The sequence below is a fragment of the Xiphophorus couchianus genome, chromosome 2, assembly GCF_001444195.1.
Source record: "Xiphophorus couchianus chromosome 2, X_couchianus-1.0, whole genome shotgun sequence".
NCBI lineage: Eukaryota > Metazoa > Chordata > Actinopteri > Cyprinodontiformes > Poeciliidae > Xiphophorus > Xiphophorus couchianus.
Window position 1 is genome coordinate 18470200 of NC_040229.1, and position 20842 is coordinate 18491041.

Below are 20842 nucleotides of genomic sequence, written 5' to 3' on the forward strand. Positions count from 1 at the left end.
ACAACATAAAGTAGGCAAAAAATAAAAATAATCTCAAAATCAGTTTATGCTAAGCTGTAAGGAAATTCAAGAGAATTCCCAGGAGTGACTTGTCTACCAGAATTGCTCCAAAAGTGCCTCCTCAACTCATCTAGGAGGTCACAAAAATTCCCAGAACATTTAAAACATTTCAGGTTGTACTTGCCCCAGCTACGTTTGGCATTTGAGATTCAATAGTGAAGAAAACAGGCAGAAATGTTGCCATTTATTGTTATAGGACCAGCGATCTTGAGCAGTTAAGTACAAAAACAATTTTTTAAAAGGCCAAACAATTGTTTACATTGCTGTACTTTGACCCAGTGATTATTAAGCATCATAATGTAAGGGGCTTCCATTGCAAATACAACAGAAGTTGAATCAGTTTACAGTTACACCCTTACAGTTTGTCTAACATACAGGCAATGTAAATACATGCATCATGAGAATTTTCAAAGTAGATGCTGCATAATCAAATTTCTCATGTAAAAGAATTTAATAGAACCTTGGAAGAGAGAAAAACATACAGAAATAATTATAAAACAAAAAACATTAGAAGAGGAAATGTAGAGGAATCCTGTAAAAAAAATCCCAGAAAAATCAGTATCGACAGTAGGTAGGTGCCTTTAAAATGACAACCTACTAGCTAAAAGATCGTTTCACTCTTGCACTGTTTTTAAATCTCCATAAGTCTGCACTACAGCTCGCTGTGCTCCACTTTCTCCTTAAGCTTCTTGATCTTCTCTGGCAGAGTTTGGGTCAGGAAGACAAACCGGTCCTTCTTGAGGGAGTGACCAGACACCTGCTCCTTCAAATCAAGGGACAGATACTTTTCCTCCTCTCCATACTTGGGCCAGTTGACGAGGCCATCGCCATTAGGAGACCTACAAACAAATGATGTCTTAAACTTTGCAGCTTCTGTGTACTTTGAATAAGTAGCCGCTCTTACCCTGTGCGAGCAAAGTTGCCCCAGTAGTTCATCATGATTTTGCTAAACTCTTCCTCCTCTTCAGGACATGCATCTGAAATTAACAGTGAAGCCATTTGGAAAAATACACAAGCTTGATATTCGGCGGTAAATTAGGTACACTTACCAGCTAATTTTGCATGTGTAGTTGTAAAGCAGTATCCCTGCACCATAAAGACCTCATCTAGATGGTCGCACTTAACAAAGCTGGGCCTTCTTTTCTTTTGAAACTTGGGAGCATGATGGTATTCATATAAGAACACATCAGCACCTGCATCTGGTCGTGGACAAACAGGTATTGTGTTTGTTTAGAAAACACTGCGGAAGAAAATAACAAACACTGAACTAAATGCATGATCTGGAATTAAATACCTCTGTGAGCATTTACTACTTTCACGGCCGGCGTGGAAAAAAGGAAATCTCCTATGAATTCAGTGTATCCATCTCTGTTTCTGATGCGGTTTTCACCAGATCCAACATACGTCGTCACAATCAGATCTCCAATGGCTGCAACTTGGGCCTCAACAGGGAGAAAAAGTCTCTCAAAGAATCTTGATCATGCAGAGGGAAAATGACACTGATAAATAAGGCAATATGTGTCTTACAAGGGGATAGAACATAGACACCAGGTCCACAACCTGCTCTCGATCCATTCCTTCTGTCCAGTTTGGAGGAGCAAAGTGCTACAGGAAGTAAATCAAATTAGTGACCAATCTTACAGTAGACACTAATAAAATAGCAAAAAAGTAAAAATCCTCCTTCAGTAATTAAACATTTATAGCTTACATCACCAACAACAAAACCTCCTTCATGATTATTAACGCCGATTATGAATGGCACAGTGAGGAGTTTGTGCTTCTGGAGCAGCTCAGGCACGGGCTCAGTCAGGAAGTGGCCATCAACATGTATTGGATATCTCATAAATGGATCCTTGAGAAAAAGAAAATGTGTAGAAAAAAAATACTGGAGATGGTGAGATGGGCAGAAACAATATTTTATCTAAACTACATGTTTTCTCATTCAGCATCTCACCTTCCATGCCAATATGGTGTCAGTGTCCAGGTTTCTCATGCATATAGCAATCTTCTCTGTGCTTTCAAGACTACAGCCTGAAGTGTTTGCAACTGCCTAAAGAAAGGTACATTTCTTTGGAATCAAAAAATTAAAGTGAGTTGAAGGACAAAAAAAGGACAACTAACCTGCATTACTGGTACAGGATCATTCATCAGGACATCCATTGCAGCTGTACCACTCTGAGCAATGGCTCGGTGAAACAGGCCATCAGATAACGGAGACAGAAGCTGAGGATATAAGTTGCAGGACAGTAATTTATGTGTTTGCAGTAAGATTATAATAGTTTTAAAGAGGGGTGGTGGGAGGATTACTTATCAGGATTTCTTACTAAGAGTGAAACGCTAATACCACCAGCAGACACCCCAAATATGGTGACCAAATCTGGGTTCCCTCCAAAGCTGTGAATGTTCTCTTTGACCCACTTCAGGGCTTGGATCTGGTCCAAAAGGCCAAAGTTTCCTGGCATATGCTCGTCTCCAGTGCTGTATAAAATACAGTATTATTTACGTCAAATTCAAATCAGTAGAATATTTTCCTGGTTTGTTGTACTCATGTTTTAGTAACCTATTTACCTGAGAAAGCCCAGAACTCCCAGTCGATACTGGATCAGAACCACAACAACATCCTGGTAAGCGGCCAGAGCAGAACCATCAAATGATGAAGCAGATCCAATCACAAAGCCTCCACCGTGGATCCACACCATGACCTGAGAGAGCAATTCAATGCCTTGATTGCACTGAGCTCACTAAACACCAATCTGCAACGTTTCCTCATTAGGTGAAGCAAGGGGGCTGGCTAGTGTTTACATGAAGACTGCATTTATGCAAGGCAATTTGCCAGTTTTGTATTACAGCATAATCCTGGCATTATGAAAATGTTTGATCACTAATAGATTACTTGTCTTGTTTTTGTCAGACTTAAAAACTTCAGATCAAACATATTTCCTTTGTGCTTTTACTTTTCCGGGAAATAAATATTATGGCCAAGATAAGGACATTGTAAAAATAATAATAATAATAAAGTACATACAAACTCCAGTTTTACATGACGACTTAATTTATGAAGTGAAAACCTATTCAAGCCAACCACACATCCTTAAATCATCTGATTATCACCTGGCTCAGTGTCACTAGCCACACCCAAATCCAGAATCTGAAATAGTTCTTCTCAAAAACAGATAGCTAGATGCTCAGAGGACTCCAAAACCTCTGTAATATTTTAACTAAAAAAAAAAAGAAAACCGGGTTAAGGTCTGGTGAGAGATAATGTAAACAAAGATGACGACATTCTTGGGATAATGGTCTGTAAAGTCAATTATTTGGACACACCAGAACAGAGAATATGGTTAGCGTAAACCAAACCCAGAATTATAGAAAAATAATCTTAGTGAATCATGGAGGTGGAAGTGTCATGGTTTGTGAATGCTGTGCTGCAGGACGGCCTGGCCAGCTCACATTCACAGAATCCACCATGAACTGTGAAGTGTATCAGAGAGGCATTGAGGACAACCTGTACATACGGCAGATAAAATAAGTATTGAATATATGAGGGAAATTATGAACTGCTACTTTGAGCAAATCAATCTCAGTTAGTTCAATATTACTGATGGCCATTACGGTGTACGCTGCTTTACAGAATATGGGACTGGAAAACGTATGCATCTGGATATTATGGCTAAAACAACAGCAGATGAAATGAGTGTGGATTGAAAAGATGCATGGATACACATATTTAAATCAACGTTTCTTACAGGGAGCTTGGCATCAGGAGCTTTATTTGCAGGACTGTAAATGTTGAGGTACAGACAGTCTTCTGAAAGCTCTGGAACTTCTGATATCAGCAAACCGAGCAGATCAATCAGCTCATTGGCAACATCCATACTTTGAATGCACCTGCAAAACAGATATTTTTTGTGAACAAATGCTAAACAGAACCTCCAGGTGTAAACTTCCTAAAACCGGAGCTAATGTGTCCTACATGTTGGGTTGCTTTGTGGCGTCTCTCAGTCCTTGCCATCCCTCTGCAGGCTGAGGTGCGGCCAGTCTCAGGGTGGGGCCGAGGGGAGGCTTAGCAAAGGGGACGCCTAGGAAGGCGTGGACGCCGGCCTCCTTCCCCTTTACGCTCACATACTGACCTCTCAGTCTGCCCAGGCTGGTTAGGACCTGTGGTGCTGTTAGGATTTTATGAACCAATCAGGACATTGCAGCGTTTTATTCCAAAGTTAAATAACAAAAGAAGAAATCAACTGTTCTAACTGCTAATGTTGCTTTATCATATTCAGACAATAACAACAGTTTATTAAAATGCAGGGGAAATTCGCTTCAGTTTATTTATACAGCCCCAAATCACAACAAACATATCAAGGCAATTTACAAAATCTTTTCTATTAAATCATACATTACAATTGATCCTGGCTATCAAACAGTACAGTATGCTCAACAGTTTCTAAGAAAATCCAGTAAATTACGTTCTGCCTTTGACTTTACAGCAATCCCTAATGAGTATGAATATTGAGACAGAGGAGAGGAAAAACTCCCGTTTGACAGGAAGAGACGTCCAGGAGAACCTGACTGAGTACATGTCATCCACCATGATTGTTTGGGGGTTATTGGAAATTAAATCAGCATTCTAAATATATAAAATGACAACCCATGTCTCCGCATGAGGTCTGTTCACAAAATCAGTATTTTTATGGAGCTCTTACATACCCATTTCTCTTCACTTTGCATTTGACTAGTGAAAATTGATAACTTGATTCTGTTATTGGTCTGCCGTTGTCTTTAAAGTATTTCATAGTTTCAACACTTTATTTTTTGCTCTTTGTCATCTATTTTATTTGCCTTAAAAGGACTTCGGTGCAGGTATTGCTATCAAGTATAAAAATATAAACTTTTAAAATGGCATCCCTTTGGATGGTTAATGTTCCTCAGAAGAACAGACTGAAGATATCCAGGATAGAACATGGCCTCAAAGCTCTGAACTAAAACTTTGACAAACTGCAGCAGGACATACTTTTTCCCAACCCTACTTTCTATTGATTCTTTTTATTGACTTCGTTATACTTTGAACTTTGGCCTCTGCACAGACAGAAGAGCAAAACAAGGCATTACAACATTACAGTGTGTGTTATAGGTTTAAATCTCAATGAAATGATTGAGGCAGACCAATCAATTCAAGTGTGTGTCTCGGAAATCTGCTCTGTGCAGCTCACTGTTATCCACCAACTCTTATTGCACAACGGTTGTAAATAAAGAGCAAGAATGGACAATGTCCTAAAACTCTATTTTCAGACATTTACTCCTTGCCAATGTCCAAAAATAGAGATCACGTAAAATCGAGAGCATTCTTTCCTACTTCCAGCAGGAGAGTGAATCACTTCGTTAAAAGTAAGCTTATCATATTCGACACAAGCAGATCAACATCTTGTGCATGACTTACCTTGCAAATCTGCAGTAACGCCAAGAAAAACAACAAACAGAAGACCGCAAACTTGTTTCATGCATAACTTCATGTTGGTCAGGATGTGAAATTTGACACTAGTGAAGGCAGCAGCAAAGTAATCAGAAGAAATGCTGCTGCCTCCTAGTGACTTTTCAGCTAAACTCTTAAACAGATAAATGCAAATCCTGTCATGGAGAGCTACTTGTGGAGCACTTTATTACTGCTAGTTTATGCACAGGTTAAACAAAAATTAACCTGTGGATAAAGAATAAGTTTTACGGTAATATCTGCTTAAAATATAAAGTCGGCTTAAATTTATTGTGTAATCCATAAAGAGGGTAATTTAGGGATTGCTAAACAGTGGCATCGTAATTACCCACCAACTAGCTTTAGTAATATAGTGATACACTGTATATGCTAATATGTAATCATTTAGTTTGGTTAATAATGGGTAATTGAATGATGTACTATTAAACAGTAATTTAATTGTAATTACTACTAAAATTGGTTTATTACATAGTAATATACAGTAACTTAAAGTATTTTATTTGGTAATCACATGGTAATTAGGGGACTGCAAAAGAAAGTGTTATCTATTATTTATTTTTATTTAAAAGTTAAACTAAAACTAAAATATTAAAGCAAATTTGATCTTGAGATATTACATTTTTATTAAAATTTTCTGTACCACACTGGACTCTTTTATTTCTCTCTTTTCTCTATTATTGTCCTTTTCGCACACCCATTTCTAACACTTGTATGTGTCATATATATCAAAAAAAAAATCTGTTCCAAAAAAAAAAATTGCTTCGGTTTTTTTTTTTTATTGGCAGATTTTTTTTTCCAGTTTCTCATTTGTTTGTTTTTTTATTTTCAGAGATTTAAAAGAAGAACAGAAATGCATTTTTCCCCACTTATTCACTCGCCTTGGAAGGGACTCTTTATTATGTAATTTACTCCCGCTCAACAAAGAAAGGCTTTGATATAGATTTTGAATATCGTTTCCTAACTATCTTGGAAACGATATTACTTCAAATGCTCTGAAGTAATGCATGTAAAAAAAAAATCTCTTTCTCAAACATCGGCAGGGCTAACAGGTGTTCAAAGGTGCCAAAAATGTCTTTCAACATAAGACTACTTTCTTTCTTCATATTAAAAGTTGCTAATCTATTTTTTAAATTTCTTTCATTGAACATGAATACATATTTATATTTCCAATAACACTCCAAATAACAAAAGTAAGTAATTTAAATTTTAAAACAAGGGGGTTAGAGGCAACTTCCATATGATGCTGTACTACAGCTCGCTGTGCTCCGCGTTCTCCTGAAGCTTCTTGATCTTCTCTGGCAGAGTTTGGGTCACAAAGGTGAACCGGTTCTTCCTGAGGGACTGACCAGACACCTGCTCCTTCAAATCGAGAGACAGGTACCGTTCCTCCGCTCCATACTTGGGCCACTTGACGAGGCCATGGCCATTAGGAGACCTACAAGCAAATATGGTTTTAAACTTTGTATTATCTGTGTGTATTTTGTATTTTGAATAATCATTCACTCTTACCCTGTGCGAGCAAAGTTGCCCCAGTAGTTCATCATGATTCTGCTAAACTCTTCCTCCTCTTTGGGACATGCATCTAAATTAATCAGTAAACATTGGAGTCGTTAGGTAAAAACGCACAAATACATTAAATATCTCGAAGTCAGATGCACTTACCAGCTAATTTTACATGGGTAGTTGTGAAGCACAATCCCAGCACCGTTAAGATTTCATCCAAATGGTCACATTTAACAAAGCTCGGCCTTATTTTCTGCAGAATTGTGGGAGCGTGGTGATACTCATACAAGTACACAGCAGCGCCTGCATCTGGTAGTGGTACATGCAAGTGTCAATCTTTGGGAAATACAACAATAGAAAATACCCAAATGAACAGATTCTAACAGCCTTGAATGAAAAAATACCTCTGTGAGCATTTGCCGCTTTAATGGCTGGAATAGTAAAAAAGAAATCTCCAAGCAGCTCCGTAAATCCATCTCTGTTTCGAATGCGGTCTTCACCAGATCCGGTGTATTCATTAACAATCAAGTCTCTGATGACTGCCTGCTCAGGCTGAAAGGAAAAACAATTTCTGAAAAAACCCGATTGTGCGAGGAAAGAAATGCTAAAGTATTCACACCCCTTATATTTCTTCATGTTATAAAACAACAAATTGTATGCATGTTTCATTGTGATTTACATGATCGCCTCCCACAAAGTAGTGCATAACTGTAAAAGGAAAATGGTGCATGGAATGTGTACCACCACTTACCATTGGAAATAAAGCTACCAGTCTACAGTCTGTCTAACAGCTTTGCTCATTTAAAACCCTAATTCCAACACAGCAATTTGCTTCGATCTAAACCTGGTCATTGTTCTGCTTGAACCTCTGCCACAATCTCAAGTCATTGGTGGCTTCTAACAAGATATCTTCTAGAAATACCATGAATTTAGCTCAATCGATCTGACCAGCTTCTCTGAACAGCTTCCTCACAACATGATTCTGCTACTACCATGTTTCATTGTGCCTGGCTATGTCTCGGTTGGGTTACATGTGTGCTACAGTATATATCCTTTTCATTCGCATGAGATGAGTTGAGCAGTACCCCTTGATTTGTTGGAAGCTTGAAATGTTTCATTACCTCATCCTATTTTAAACCTCTCAATAACTTTATCCTCAGAGTGTCAGTAAATTCATTCCAATACAGATGCAAGCATTTGTAAAATATACTGGAAAACTCTGTATAATTCTCCTTCCACCTCACAAATATACACTACTTTGTGTTGGTCAATCGGATCCAGTGGTTCCCAACCTTAGGAACACCAACACCTAATACAGGCAGGACAATGGTCACTGAGGAGCAGGGTAGACTATAAAATAAATCCCATTAAAATAGAATAATAAAAAAAATTAAGTGGTATAAATATATTTGCAAGTTACCACAACAGACAACAAGAGTCTTACAAGGGGGTAAAAGGCGAACAGGATGTTTCTGACCAGCTCTTGATCCATTCCTTCTGTCCAGTTTGGTGGAGCATAGTGCTACAGAAAACAGATAAAACTTAGAATTAGCATAATTAAAAATAACAACAACAAAAAACAACATAAAAAACCTATGCAGAATCAGTGGTCTGAAATGCCCATGAACATTGAAAACTTACATCAGAAATAGCAAAACCTCCTTCATGATTATTAATGCCAGTCATAAATGGCACAGTGAGGAGTTTGTGCTTCTGGAACAGCTCAGGCACGGACTCAGTCAGGAAGTGGCCATCAACATTTACAGGATATCTTAAACTCTGATCCTTGGGAGCGTAAGATATGTAAAAAAAAAAAGTGGAGAGGTTATGAAAAAAAACCTGTAGAAACTGAAGATTTTCTTTTTCTCCTTCCAGCATCTCACCTTCCCTACTGCCAGTATGGTGTCACTGTCCAGGTTCCTCATGCACTCAGCAATCTTCTCTGTGCTCTCCAGGCTACATCCTGATGCGTTTGCAGCCGCCTGAAGAAAGATGCACTCATTTCTTTGGAATCACGAAATTAAATCATAATACACAACTAAAACAACACAAAATCTAACCTGCATAGCTGGGACAGGATCATTAATAACAAGGAGATCCATTGCAGCTGTACCACTCTCGGCAATGGCTCGGTGGAACAGGCCATCAGACAGTGGAGACAGAAGCTGAAGATTTAAATGGTAGAGCAAATTAGGAAGTGTGTTGGTGTTGGCAATGACAACAAAAAGAAATGCTTTCAGATGACTTCATACCAGGAGTGAAACGCTAACACCACCAGCAGACTCCCCAAATATGGTGACCAAATCTGGGTTTCCTCCAAAGCTGTGAATGTTCTCCTTGACCCACTTCAGGGCTTGGATCTGGTCCAAAAGGCCAAAGTTTCCTGGCAAATGCTCGTCTCCGGTGCTGTATAAAATAAAGTGTTGTTTATATGCAATCCTGGTGTGTTCCAAACATGCTTCAGTAACTTATTTACCTGACAAAGCCCAGAACTCCCAGTCGATACTGGATCAGAACCACAACAACATCCTGGTATGCAGCCAGAGCAGAACCATCATACCCTGATGCAGACCCAAGAAGAAAGCCTCCACCGTGGATCCACACCATGACCTGAGAAAAGAGTAGAACTCATTTGTTGGGCAATTTGCCAATTTTTAATATTCCAGAGCATAAGCAGATATATCTCAAAGCAGATAAAAATTAAAAAGGTGACATATTTCAGCAATTCAAACTGTGTTTTGCTCTTTACAGATTTATTCTGTTTTTCCTTCTGCTTAAATGTTACAAAACATGAAACAACAAACTTTCCTAAATACAAAGAATAGTTTTAAAAAGAAGAGTTAATAAAGAAGCTATTGTAGCCCATATAATCCTGGGTAATAAGTGAACGTCCTCAGTCAACCTAATATCTGGTGTTGCCACCTTTAGCCTTTGCGATTTCTCGCAGTTAGTTTTTTACATCGTTGGAAGAATTTTGAATACTCTTCACGGAATTGTTTTAATTTATTCACATTGGAGGGCCTTTGACCATTGTTTCTAGTCATTTCATAGGAAATCTATTATGGAAGTACTGGAGTGGCATAGTACTTTGACTATACCACTCCAAAACCTTCTTACTTTTGAGTCATTCATAGGTGGGATTGCTGATGTACTTGGATCTTTTTTCCTGCTCCATAACCCATGAGTGTTGGACCTTAAGGTCACCAACAGATGGCCATACATTCTTCGTTGGTGTAGCCGTTTGCCTGAAAATATTAGAGCGCTTCAAGTGTCCTTCTTCTGACAGGTTTTATAATAATGTCATCATTTTCCAGTAGGACTGGACACCTTCCCAAGCTGGTAGAAGCACCAATACCTGCTTTCATCATCACCATCAAGCTGCCCTGACCTCAATCCCCACAAAGAATCTAGTTAGTATAATCATGATACAAGAAAATAACAAGATACAAGAGTCAACAAGTCAGATGAGCTGAAGGCAAAGATAAAACCAACCTGGGATTAAAATTAACACCTCAGCAAGTGGTCACAGGTTGATCACCTCCATTAATGCAGTAATTCATACAGAAAGAGTATTAAGTACATATACTGTACAGTACATTGTTTTTAAGTAAACTGGCTTTCCTCAACTAGAAATCAATTTTTATGTCTTATTTAATTTACCCAGACACTGAGAGTTTTGAATTTTCATCATCTGTGAGCCATAATCAAACTTAACCAAAATAAATCCAACAAGTTTGTGTATAATTGATCTGTTTAAAATTAAAGTTAGTTGAATTTTAATTGAATAATTAAAATTAAATAACTTTCAGTGATAATCCTACTTATTAAGATCTTTACAAAGTCTACAACAAAGGAGGTAGGAATCACCAATATGCGTGTCGTTTAGATAAATGGGGTGAAGGTACATCACAGTTTAGAGCAGAACAAAAATTCATTTTCTTCATCCCAAACCCACTTTAAAACATGCTGCATTCATGTTCCTCAGAATCTAAAACTTGAGACCTTTGAATTAAATGTTAGCTTTGAACCTCAATGTCGTAGTTACACACAGAGTTTAAGCAAAGGTTTCTTACAGGGAGCTTGGCATCAGGAGCTCTGTTTGCAGGGGTGTAAATGTTGAGGTACAGACAGTCTTCAGAAATATCTGGGATTTCCAATATTAACCCTTTGAGTTTTTCAAGAAGCTCGTCAACGAAGTCCATATTTTGAATGCACCTGTAAAAAAAAAAGAAGTACATTCTGGTGAATCAGAAGTGCACAGAACCTCCAGGTCTAGTGGATCCTAAAAGAAGAATACATACATGTTGGGTTGCATGGTGGCGTCTCTCAGTCCTTGCCATCCCTCTGCAGGCTGAGGTGCGGCCAGTCTCAGGGTGGGGCCGAGGGGAGGCTTAGCAAAGGGGATGCCCAGGAAGGCGTGGACGCCGGCCTCCTTCCCCTTTACGTTCACATACTGACCTTTCAGTCTGCCCAGCCTTGTTGGGACCTCGGGTGCTGTTAGGATTTTGGAAATTAATCAGAATTCTAATTTAACACTTTTGTTTTAATTATTGTTTGATCATAAAATTATACACAAACAAGAATAAAAAATAAAGGTATACATTTATTGTTCTCCACATCCTTCCTATGCTGCTGTATCTTTTTTTCCAGAGTCTGAGTCACAAAGATGAACCGGTCCTTCTGAAGCCACTGCACTGCTACCTGCTCCTTTAAATCAATAGACAGATGCTTTTCTTCTGCTCCATATTTAGGCCAGTTGACGAGGCCATCTCCATTGGGGGACCTACAAACAAATAACATCTTCAACTTTCCATGATCTGTGCATTCTGCACAATTAGTAAACACTCACTCTTACCCTGTGCGAGCAAAGTTGCCCCAGTAGCTCATCATGATCTTGCTCAACACTTTCTCCTCTTCAGGGCATGGTTCTAAATTGATAATGAAGCAGTGAAACAGTTTGGCACTTCAAATCTTTTGTTGTTCTTATAAATGACAAACCCCACGCATTTTTACACAATAAATTATGTTTTCCTGCATAGTGCAAAAGTTATTCATTGTGACATTATATTGACAGAAATTTGTCACAGACTGTTCACCTGAGCTTAGTCAAAATCAATATTTAGGACCAGTTTTCAGTTCCTTAGGGTCTCTCTGCCTTCTGTCCCTCAGCCATTGATCACACAGATGCTGTCTGGTAGGAAAGTCTGATGCTGGAAAGCTGTTGGACATTTGGCTTTTCCTTTCTTGGTACTTAAAACTAAACTATAAGCAATTTCAAAAAATATCTTTACTTCATGTCAATCAATATGCATGTTTTTGCCTCTCTCTGCAGCTCTTGTGTGAAAACCAGGGTTTATCACATATGTTATATATTATATATATGTTCATATTCATTACATTTAAAGAATCTTAAAAATAAAATCTGTGGAACAGAAAAATATTTAGTTAAATAATGCAACATTAGGATTTTTCAACACCGTTTGTCAGAATAGTAAATATTTTGTCTTTCTATGCATGGATATGTTCAAAATAGGTTTGTGTGCATTTTATTTTAGGCTACTACACCAGTCTTTCGGAGGCTGACCCATTCTCTACACAGGCTCAGTTGAACTTACCAATTAGCTTCACATGGGTCGTTGTGAAGCAAGATCCAAGCACAGAGAAGATCTCATCTCCATGGTCACTTTTAACAAAGCTGGGCCTTCTTTTCTGAAGGAACTTGGGAGCGTGATGATACTCATACAAGTACACAGCAGCGCCTGCATCTGGTGGGCATAAATTGGTGTAATATTCGTTTTAAAAAAATTAAATTAAATTTAAAAAAAACTTCAACTACATTAAGTATCCCATACTGGGTTCATTTGTATTTGCCTTAAAGAAAATACCTCTATGCGCATTTGCTATCTTAATGACAGGAATGTTAAAAAAGAAATCTCCAAGCAGCTCAGTCATTCCATCTCTGTTTCTGATGCGGTCTTCACCACCTCCAACATATTCATTTAAAATGAACTCTCTGATAGGTCCATCTTCAGGCTGAAAAGAGCAGGAAAGTATGTCAGAAACCTTTGATAATATAAATTAAATATAACATTGAAATATAAGACAATGAGAGTCTCACCATCGGGTAGAAGAAAAACAACATGTTTGCAAGCTGCTCTCGGTCCATTCCTTCTGTCCAGTTTGCAGGAGCGAGTTGCTAAAGAAATAAAACAAAACTAAAGCATCTGAGGCATTTATGATTACAACACTAAAGAAATCCTTGTTAGTGATTTAAAATATGACCAAAATCTTATAACTTACATCGGGAAGGATAAATCCCCCTTCATGATCATTAACACCGGTCATCAAAGGTATAGTGAGGAGTTCATGCTTCCGGAGCAGCTCAGGCACAGGTTTGGTCAGGAAGTGCCCATCAATACTTACAGAAAATCTCAAATTTGGATCCTTGAGAGAATAAAATGTGTAGAATAGATGATCTGAAAAAAAGATTCTACAACCATAGAAAGGTTTTACCGTTTTCACCAACATCTCACCTTCCCCAATGTCAATATGGTATCAATACCAAGGTTCCTCATGCATTTAGCAATCTTCTCTGAGCTTTCGAGGCTGCAGCCCGATGCATTTGCAGTGGCCTGACAAAAGATGCACTTTGTTAGATGTTAGTTTGTTATTAACAACACATCATGTGATCAACTGATATTTCTGTTAAAATAGCATCATCAGAGCCAGTGCTTTAAAAAAAAAAGAGCTCTACAAGCTAATAAAGAAGGCTGGTTTTGTTCTGGGAACTGATCTGCAACCTATGGAGATGATTGTAGAAGGATTCTACAATCTTCTTAAAATCAAGAACATAACGATACATGACACAGAAATACGCCAGTGTCTCCAGTCAGATTTTTTCAGATCCACTGTTACAAAAACTGCTGCAAAAAATTGGGTAGAACTGAATTGAATGTATTGTATTTTAAGTACGCCTAAAATGAGTCAAAAGTAATTATAGAGTCCTCACAAAAAATTAATTATTATTTAGCAAACAAATGCTATTTTGGTAATTCCAATTGATCTAAAACAAAAACAAAAAAATAATTTTTTGTCTCATTTAGTATCAGACAGTGAAGGGGAGAAAAAGAGATTTTGTCTTTCTATACAATGCATATAAACACCTGGTTTTTACTATAAAAACTGACAACTGACCTGCATTACTGGAACAGGATAATGCATAAAAACTGCATCCATTGAAGCTGTGCCACTCTCAGCAATGGCATGTTGAAACAGGCCATGAGACAATGGAGACAGGAGCTGAGGATGTAAATTGCTGTACCATTAAAACACAGATTTGTTTGCAAAAACATTATTTTCTCTCCAGATGATTTCGTACCAGAAGGGACACGCTAACTCCACCTGCAGACTCCCCAAATATGGTGACCAAATCCTGATTTCCGCCAAAGTTGTGAATGTGCTCCTTGACCCACTTCAGGGCTTGGATCTGGTCCAAAAGACCAAAGTTCCCAGACACATGCTCATCTCCAGTGCTGCATTAAATACAATGTGGCAGAATGTGTTTTGATCAAAGCAAAAGTAGCAAGAAGTAATCATTTCATGCCTACTCACGTTTTAGATATTCATTTACCTGAAAAAACCCAGAAGGCCCAGTCGATACTGGATCAGAACCACAACCACATCTTGGTAGGCAGCCAGAGCAGAACCGTCAAACATTGAAGCAGACCCAATGGAAAAGCCTCCACCGTGGATCCACACCATGACCTGGATATATACAATATATATAAATATATAAAACCCAGTTTTGTGATTCAAGGCAGTTGGAAAAGTTATACATTTTTTATTTTATAGCATATAAGTGGAATGCCTAACAATATTAAAACTCTGGAGTAGAAAAGTAACAAAACTTAAACCAGTCACTTGTTTGCCCACCTCTTCACGGTTATCTCAAACCAATTTTTTTTTTACCCCTCCAGGGGGTCTTTTGTGGGCTCTAGTGTCCCTTATGTGACAGTGGGCTGACAGGAAACAGGGAAGGAGAGGGGGGAAGACATGCGGCAAATGTCGTCGGGTCCAGGAGTCGAACCCGTGACGGCCGCGTCGAGGACTCAAGGCCTCCAAATACGGGTCGCGCTAACCACTACGCCACCACGGCACGCCCCATCTCAAACCAATTTGAAGCCGATTCTCAATGACCTATCACAGACACATGCAAGCTAGACCAAAGGTTTCTTACAGGGAGCTTGGCATCAGGAGCTCTGTTTGCAGGGGTGTAAATGTTGAGATACAGACAGTCTTCAGAAATATCTGGGGTTTCTGTCTTCATTCCACTGAGTTTTTCAAACAAAATGTCAACAAAGTCCATATCTTGAATGCACCTGCAAAATATAAATTTTCTCAATAATCGCTTTAACAGACCTTGCAAGTCTAGAGGTTCCTAAATAGAAACATGGATCCTACATGTTGGGTTGCTTTGTGGCGTCTCTCAGTCCTTGCCATCCCTCTGCAGGCTGAGGTGCGGCCAATCTCAGGGTGGGGCCGAGGGGAGGCTTAGCAAAGGGGATGCCCAGGAAGGCGTGGACGCCGGTCTCTTTCCCCTTTACGCTCACATACTGACCTTTCAATCTGCCAAGCCTTGTTTGGACCTCAGGTGCTGTTAGGATAAAAAAAAATAATTAAAAACTCAACAACCTGAGTCGTTATTTAATACTTCATCACAATTTTGCTTTTCAAATTAATTTTTGATTTTTGGTTCTTTCCTTCATCATATTTAAAGAACATACATCATCATTTTTAAAGCCGATCTGCATGTTTCTGTTGAAACTGACAGCTATTAAGCGTCCATGTCTGGAATAGTGACATATGCAAAACGTTGTTCAGGAAAAAAGAAAAAAGGGTTAGAACAAGGCAGTTGAGAATGCATCCAAATGTGATAGTAAGTGTAGAAAAATAGAAGTTTCCATCTTAAATATAAGTTCACATCTTAATTTATTTAGTGTGGAGGAGGAGGTCGGGTGAACTGCTGTCTGAGTGGAGCAACCAACCAGCACTCAGAAGAGGGATTTAAAAAAAATGCTCTGTGGTGAGCAACCTCTTGGTAATAACTCCAACTCCAGTTGGGATGGACTATTTGTGACAATTGTTGTAATTAAAAGCAAAAATCTGAGGTCGCTTTCAGACTAAAAGTTGTTTGTGCTCAGGACAGACAGACGTTAGTAGTTATATTGTACTGTCACAACCCCATCCCCAAAATGAATTAAATAAATAAAAACGAAGGACTTCAAATCAGTCAAATAAACTGGTAAAATGTCTGGTTTATGATGCGTGGTGAATTTGCATGCTTTTTTCATAGACCTTCTGCTTTTTAAATTTCAAGTCTAAACCTATGGCGCTTTTAGACCGGACAGCTTTTACTGATCTAAACCCTAAAGAAATATATGCAGGATTATATACACTTAACAATGACAAATATAAATGAAGATTATCCAATCAGGTTTATTGCACAATGGGAGGGGCTCCCTCAAACCGCTAATCATGCAACTGACACTGTACCTGTCATAATGTAATCTGTCACCCTTGGACACACCGAAGCAGTAGGTAAAAGGTAAAAACGGACAACAACCAGAACAGAAGTTAAATCAAATCAAATCAGTATTAAGTTCACTATTGCCGTGATACGGCACTGTGCGTGCAAAATCATTTCTTTAACAACTTTTGACTTGCTACAGCCCTTTTCACGATTAAAAGGAGCAACATCCTCGGTACGGGCTTGCACTGTGTAATGTGGAACTGAGAAGAGGACAGTCTGCTTCTTACCTTGTAGATCCGCGGTGGCGCTTAAAAACAAAACGGACACGAGCAGAAAAACGCGGAACTCCATGATCTGGAAGTTCGCTGCAAAACTACTGACAGCTGTATGGAGCAAAGCCACAAAGAGAAATGCTACCGCCTCCTGCGGACCTAGATGGGAGGCTTCTGAGAGGTTCAGAGCTGAATATGTGCAATTCACCTACAGAAATTGTCACGTGACTGACACCGCAGACACTGATACCAACACAACAAAGCCAATCAGGTCAATAGTCAATAAGGTCAATGGTAAGGTTTCGCCGTCCTCTGGAACAAATATGGAAGCGGAAGAAAGACAATAAAAGGCTGACATTAATACCAAGAACTAACAATACGATTAAATAGCAAAAAATGGTGTCGTTTGACTAATTGCAATTTTTGTCCAACAACCAGTGGGAAGATAAATATGAATAGATTTAAGTATTATATTCGAGGTGTCTTCATTGAATCATACAACTTAAATTCTGAATTTATTTTCTATTTGTATACCAAATAGGAAAAGAATGTTGCATTAGCAGCATTTTTGCACTATAACTAACACATTTAAAACATTTTTAGCAATAATCCATCTATAATATTACTATATTTGCTGCTTCCCATATACATTTAAATGTATAAAATATATTCAAGTATCAGGAAACACTTAAAGATCGATTAGAGAAAAGCTTATATTTGCAAAAGAATAATCAAAGGTTAAAAAAAAGTATTTTACAAAACTTTATTGTACATTTTTAAATGAGCAATTTATGAATAAACTTATATTATTTAAAGACGGATCAAAAGACACAGGTCTATGGACAGTGAAGAGTTTTAATAAATTGATGGCACACTTAAATAATTATTACCTAAGTTATTTATTGTCACTTGACACTCTTCACTCTCCATAAGCAGTTTGGTATTACCTTCTGAAAATATAAAACCAAATTTATCTCTCATACAGTCATCCCTCATATAGTTTGCTATTAATATATGCTATTAATAGCACTATATTTTAATAGCATATAGTGCTATTAAAATGAGTTTTATAGGAGGTTTAGATTCGTACTGTTACTTTGCAGTTGGGCAAATTTTACAGGCTTAGTTCTTCCCTGTGTTTGGACTGGAAAATTTCAAATCTGACAACAGTGGCTAATGGCGCCATTTTTGTTATTAATGAGCGTGACGCGCATGCGGCATGCTGGTTAAAAATATGGCGCAGCTTCTACGTGATCGTTTAAAAAAGATGCGGCTAGCGTCTGGCCGCACAGAGATACACAACTGTCGGTCTGATATTCATGAACTTTGGGACCTGGATTATAAATTATATTTTCTGATCTCCCAAGACGCGGAATCCGAGCGGACGCCCAGCCTCATGACTGAAACTTTTGTGGATCCGACTGAAATCGTGTCAATGTTTATCGAGGCCTAGTTTGGCGACTTGTACTTGGCCTATGAGAAGGCCGCAGTGATGCCAAGTGGGCCGCGGGAGCGCTATGTTTGAAATCGCTGCGTTGGTTATTCGGTAAGTTATTTTTCGTAAATCTTATTATAAGTTGTTTGTCTTTTTCCACCGATGACGTTATAGTCCATGGGCCAGAGGCCAAAATTTCACATGTTTGTACATTTCAGGGTGGCAAAATATATCGATATTTTTTTGAAAAGAGTCATAGTTATCAGCTCATGAAGTAAACAACCCCTTTGGACAAATTCTGTTTTTTGAGACTGGTGTATGTCTGGTTTAGGCTTATGGAATGGGCATTTGTCAAAGGTCTATAATATAATGTGTGGTACCATCTTGACTCTTGGCTTTTATTTAACCAGGTTTTGAGTCTCTCTGACCAACACAGAGGTCACTAGAGCTTGTTAAACCAAAAATAATACACATTTTTCCACACCTTTTGACCAAACTACATACATTTATTTTATCCCAATGGTTTTCAGAGACACAAGATTTAACAACAAAAATTACTCAACAGACTCTAAGGAGTCAGAAAATGTATGATATGCCTATACTGTCTGTCCTATGGGAGGTGATTATGAACTGCAATTTGAAGTTACAGACTTAGGCTATAAACTTAACTGGTTCTTTAGTGTGTGTGTGGAGGGGGGGATTAGTGGGAGCACTAAAAAAGAATAAAAAAAGTAAAGTCTGATTATTCTGTGTTGGCTGATTTCCTGTTCGTGTGCTCACACGTTTTGGGTCCGTCGAGCTTAAATCACAACACCATCACAACATAATAAATGTTGATGAAAATAATGAATCTCTGATTTTCTGTTTCTCCTTTTTATATTTGAGCAGGGAGAGTTTCATCAGGTGTCCCACAGCAGCTTGATGGAATCAGACTCCGGTACCATCAGTAATGAGCCGAACGGGTCGGTGGTGTGTCGCTATGACTCGCTCATCTGAGGCGCCATTGGTGGGGGAGATTTGAGATCAAACAGCCTGAAAAAGGCCTCGCCTGTTGAGTTTGAGTCGCTACATCATACTGAGCCGATGGACACTGGAAGAGAGGAGACGCAGCGAGCTTCTCCTGCTGGGCAGATCTGAGAGAAGAAAATGAGAATTTAATTATACCGTCCTGATGAGAAGCTTCTATTAGACCCAGATGAACTCCAGACATCCATGCCTGGTTCCCTTCATTCATCCAACCTGGTTGCCTTCATTCATCCATCCATCCTGTTTTCCTCTTTCTATCCATTCTGGTTCCATCCATCCATCCATCCATCCATCTGACCGCCCGCCCACCCACCTTGTCATTATTGCTATGTTTACTCTATCTGGAATGTTTAACTTTTTCTCCAATGTTTAACAAAAGGAAACTTTTCTGGAGATGAAATTTGACATCTTATAAACATTGACAATAATGTTAAACATCAAGGATAACGTTAAGCATTATCCTTGATTAAATAAAAAATCGGGGACAACGTTAAATATCCTAGGTATTAAATGCTAAACAAAGGAGATAAAGTTAAACATTCAGTGAATAATTTAAACATCCTGTTTTCAAATGGTGATAAATGTGCAAATATACTTAAAGTTTAGCATTAAGTGCTAGTTAAAGGGATTTTAATAAAGTGCAAAGGTGCTCATAAAGTGCTGTACAAGTTAGCTCAATAAAACTGATGGCAGTGATGAAGACCTCTGGCCCATTTGGGACAAATAACTGTCCACACCTTGCTGCAATCTGACTCATATGAGGTGGGACCCTTTGTTCAGTTACAAACCAGTCATAAGTCCATCCATCTGTTCTGTAGAGGATTATGCTTTATTCAGCTGTCCAACCTTTTAAAAACAAAATATATCTTCAGATATTTTTTTTTCTCCTAATCATGACTTTTAAACCTGTTTGTCCTGTTCAGTATTGGTCTTGTTTCAACATTTCTTGCTGCTTCTTAGCCATGTTGTTGAGCAATATAACGTTCTCATGAAATGCATTTTAGAATATTTGTTTATCTTTTTCTGTGCTGTATAGTGTTTATTTTTACCATTTTGCCTGGGAGAAAGAAATATGGTCACCTTGATATAACTGTAGGTCACACCCATCCACACTACACAAATGGCTGCCTGAGAGGGCTAAAGTCCAAAAGGCATTGTAACCTTGGGTAATAAAACATTACTAAATTATATGGGAGAATACCACGGGGGGAAATTTCCTCATAACAGTCTAGTACTTGCTTTTTGGCAAATAGTTTTTGATACACAGAGCTGATATAGTTAGTAAAAAATATAATTGTTACTTAAAATACAAAACTTGCAAAGATGAACCTCCTAATTATCCCAATGCATTTGCAGGGTTGCATGTTTTACAAAGCCAGTAACAAAAGATTCTGAACTCCTAAAAGACTGCTTGTAGAAGAGGGACTTGGGAACCTTGTATCTCAAGATTGTAGGTAGGGCGTCTATAAGAGCAGAACAGGCTGGAAGACTGCACAGCTAAATGACTAAACCAAGTTATTGCAACAACCCTC

At 38.4% G+C, this 20842-nt stretch overlaps 1 protein-coding gene and 1 long non-coding RNA gene across 2 annotated transcripts; one reads left to right on the forward strand and one right to left on the reverse strand.

Annotated features, from left to right (window-relative positions):
* Positions 1 to 263: 263 nt before the first annotated feature.
* On the reverse strand, positions 264 to 17046 carry ces2b (carboxylesterase 2b). Its single transcript, XM_028030682.1, has 38 exons — positions 16865 to 17046; positions 15509 to 15701; positions 15285 to 15426; positions 14679 to 14812; positions 14427 to 14580; positions 14243 to 14347; positions 13582 to 13680; positions 13349 to 13492; positions 13167 to 13244; positions 12934 to 13081; positions 12664 to 12813; positions 11904 to 11976; positions 11650 to 11831; positions 11350 to 11542; positions 11122 to 11263; positions 9525 to 9658; positions 9301 to 9454; positions 9109 to 9213; positions 8932 to 9030; positions 8690 to 8833; positions 8493 to 8570; positions 7453 to 7600; positions 7208 to 7357; positions 7055 to 7127; positions 6795 to 6980; positions 5495 to 5709; positions 4034 to 4226; positions 3807 to 3948; positions 2629 to 2762; positions 2385 to 2538; positions 2182 to 2283; positions 2015 to 2110; positions 1769 to 1912; positions 1588 to 1665; positions 1355 to 1502; positions 1110 to 1259; positions 965 to 1037; positions 264 to 899 (listed from the first exon to the last, which is right to left on the reverse strand). The coding sequence occupies exons 1-38, from the start codon at positions 16926 to 16928 to the stop codon at positions 713 to 715; spliced, it is 5088 nt and encodes a 1695-aa protein (XP_027886483.1). The 5' UTR covers positions 16929 to 17046; the 3' UTR covers positions 264 to 712.
* A 956-nt stretch (positions 17047 to 18002) lies between these two features.
* LOC114152063 (uncharacterized) lies at positions 18003 to 20499 on the forward strand. Its single transcript, XR_003597058.1, has 2 exons — positions 18003 to 18395; positions 19173 to 20499. It is a non-coding gene; the product is annotated as an uncharacterized LOC114152063 (long non-coding RNA).
* Positions 20500 to 20842: the final 343 nt, after the last annotated feature.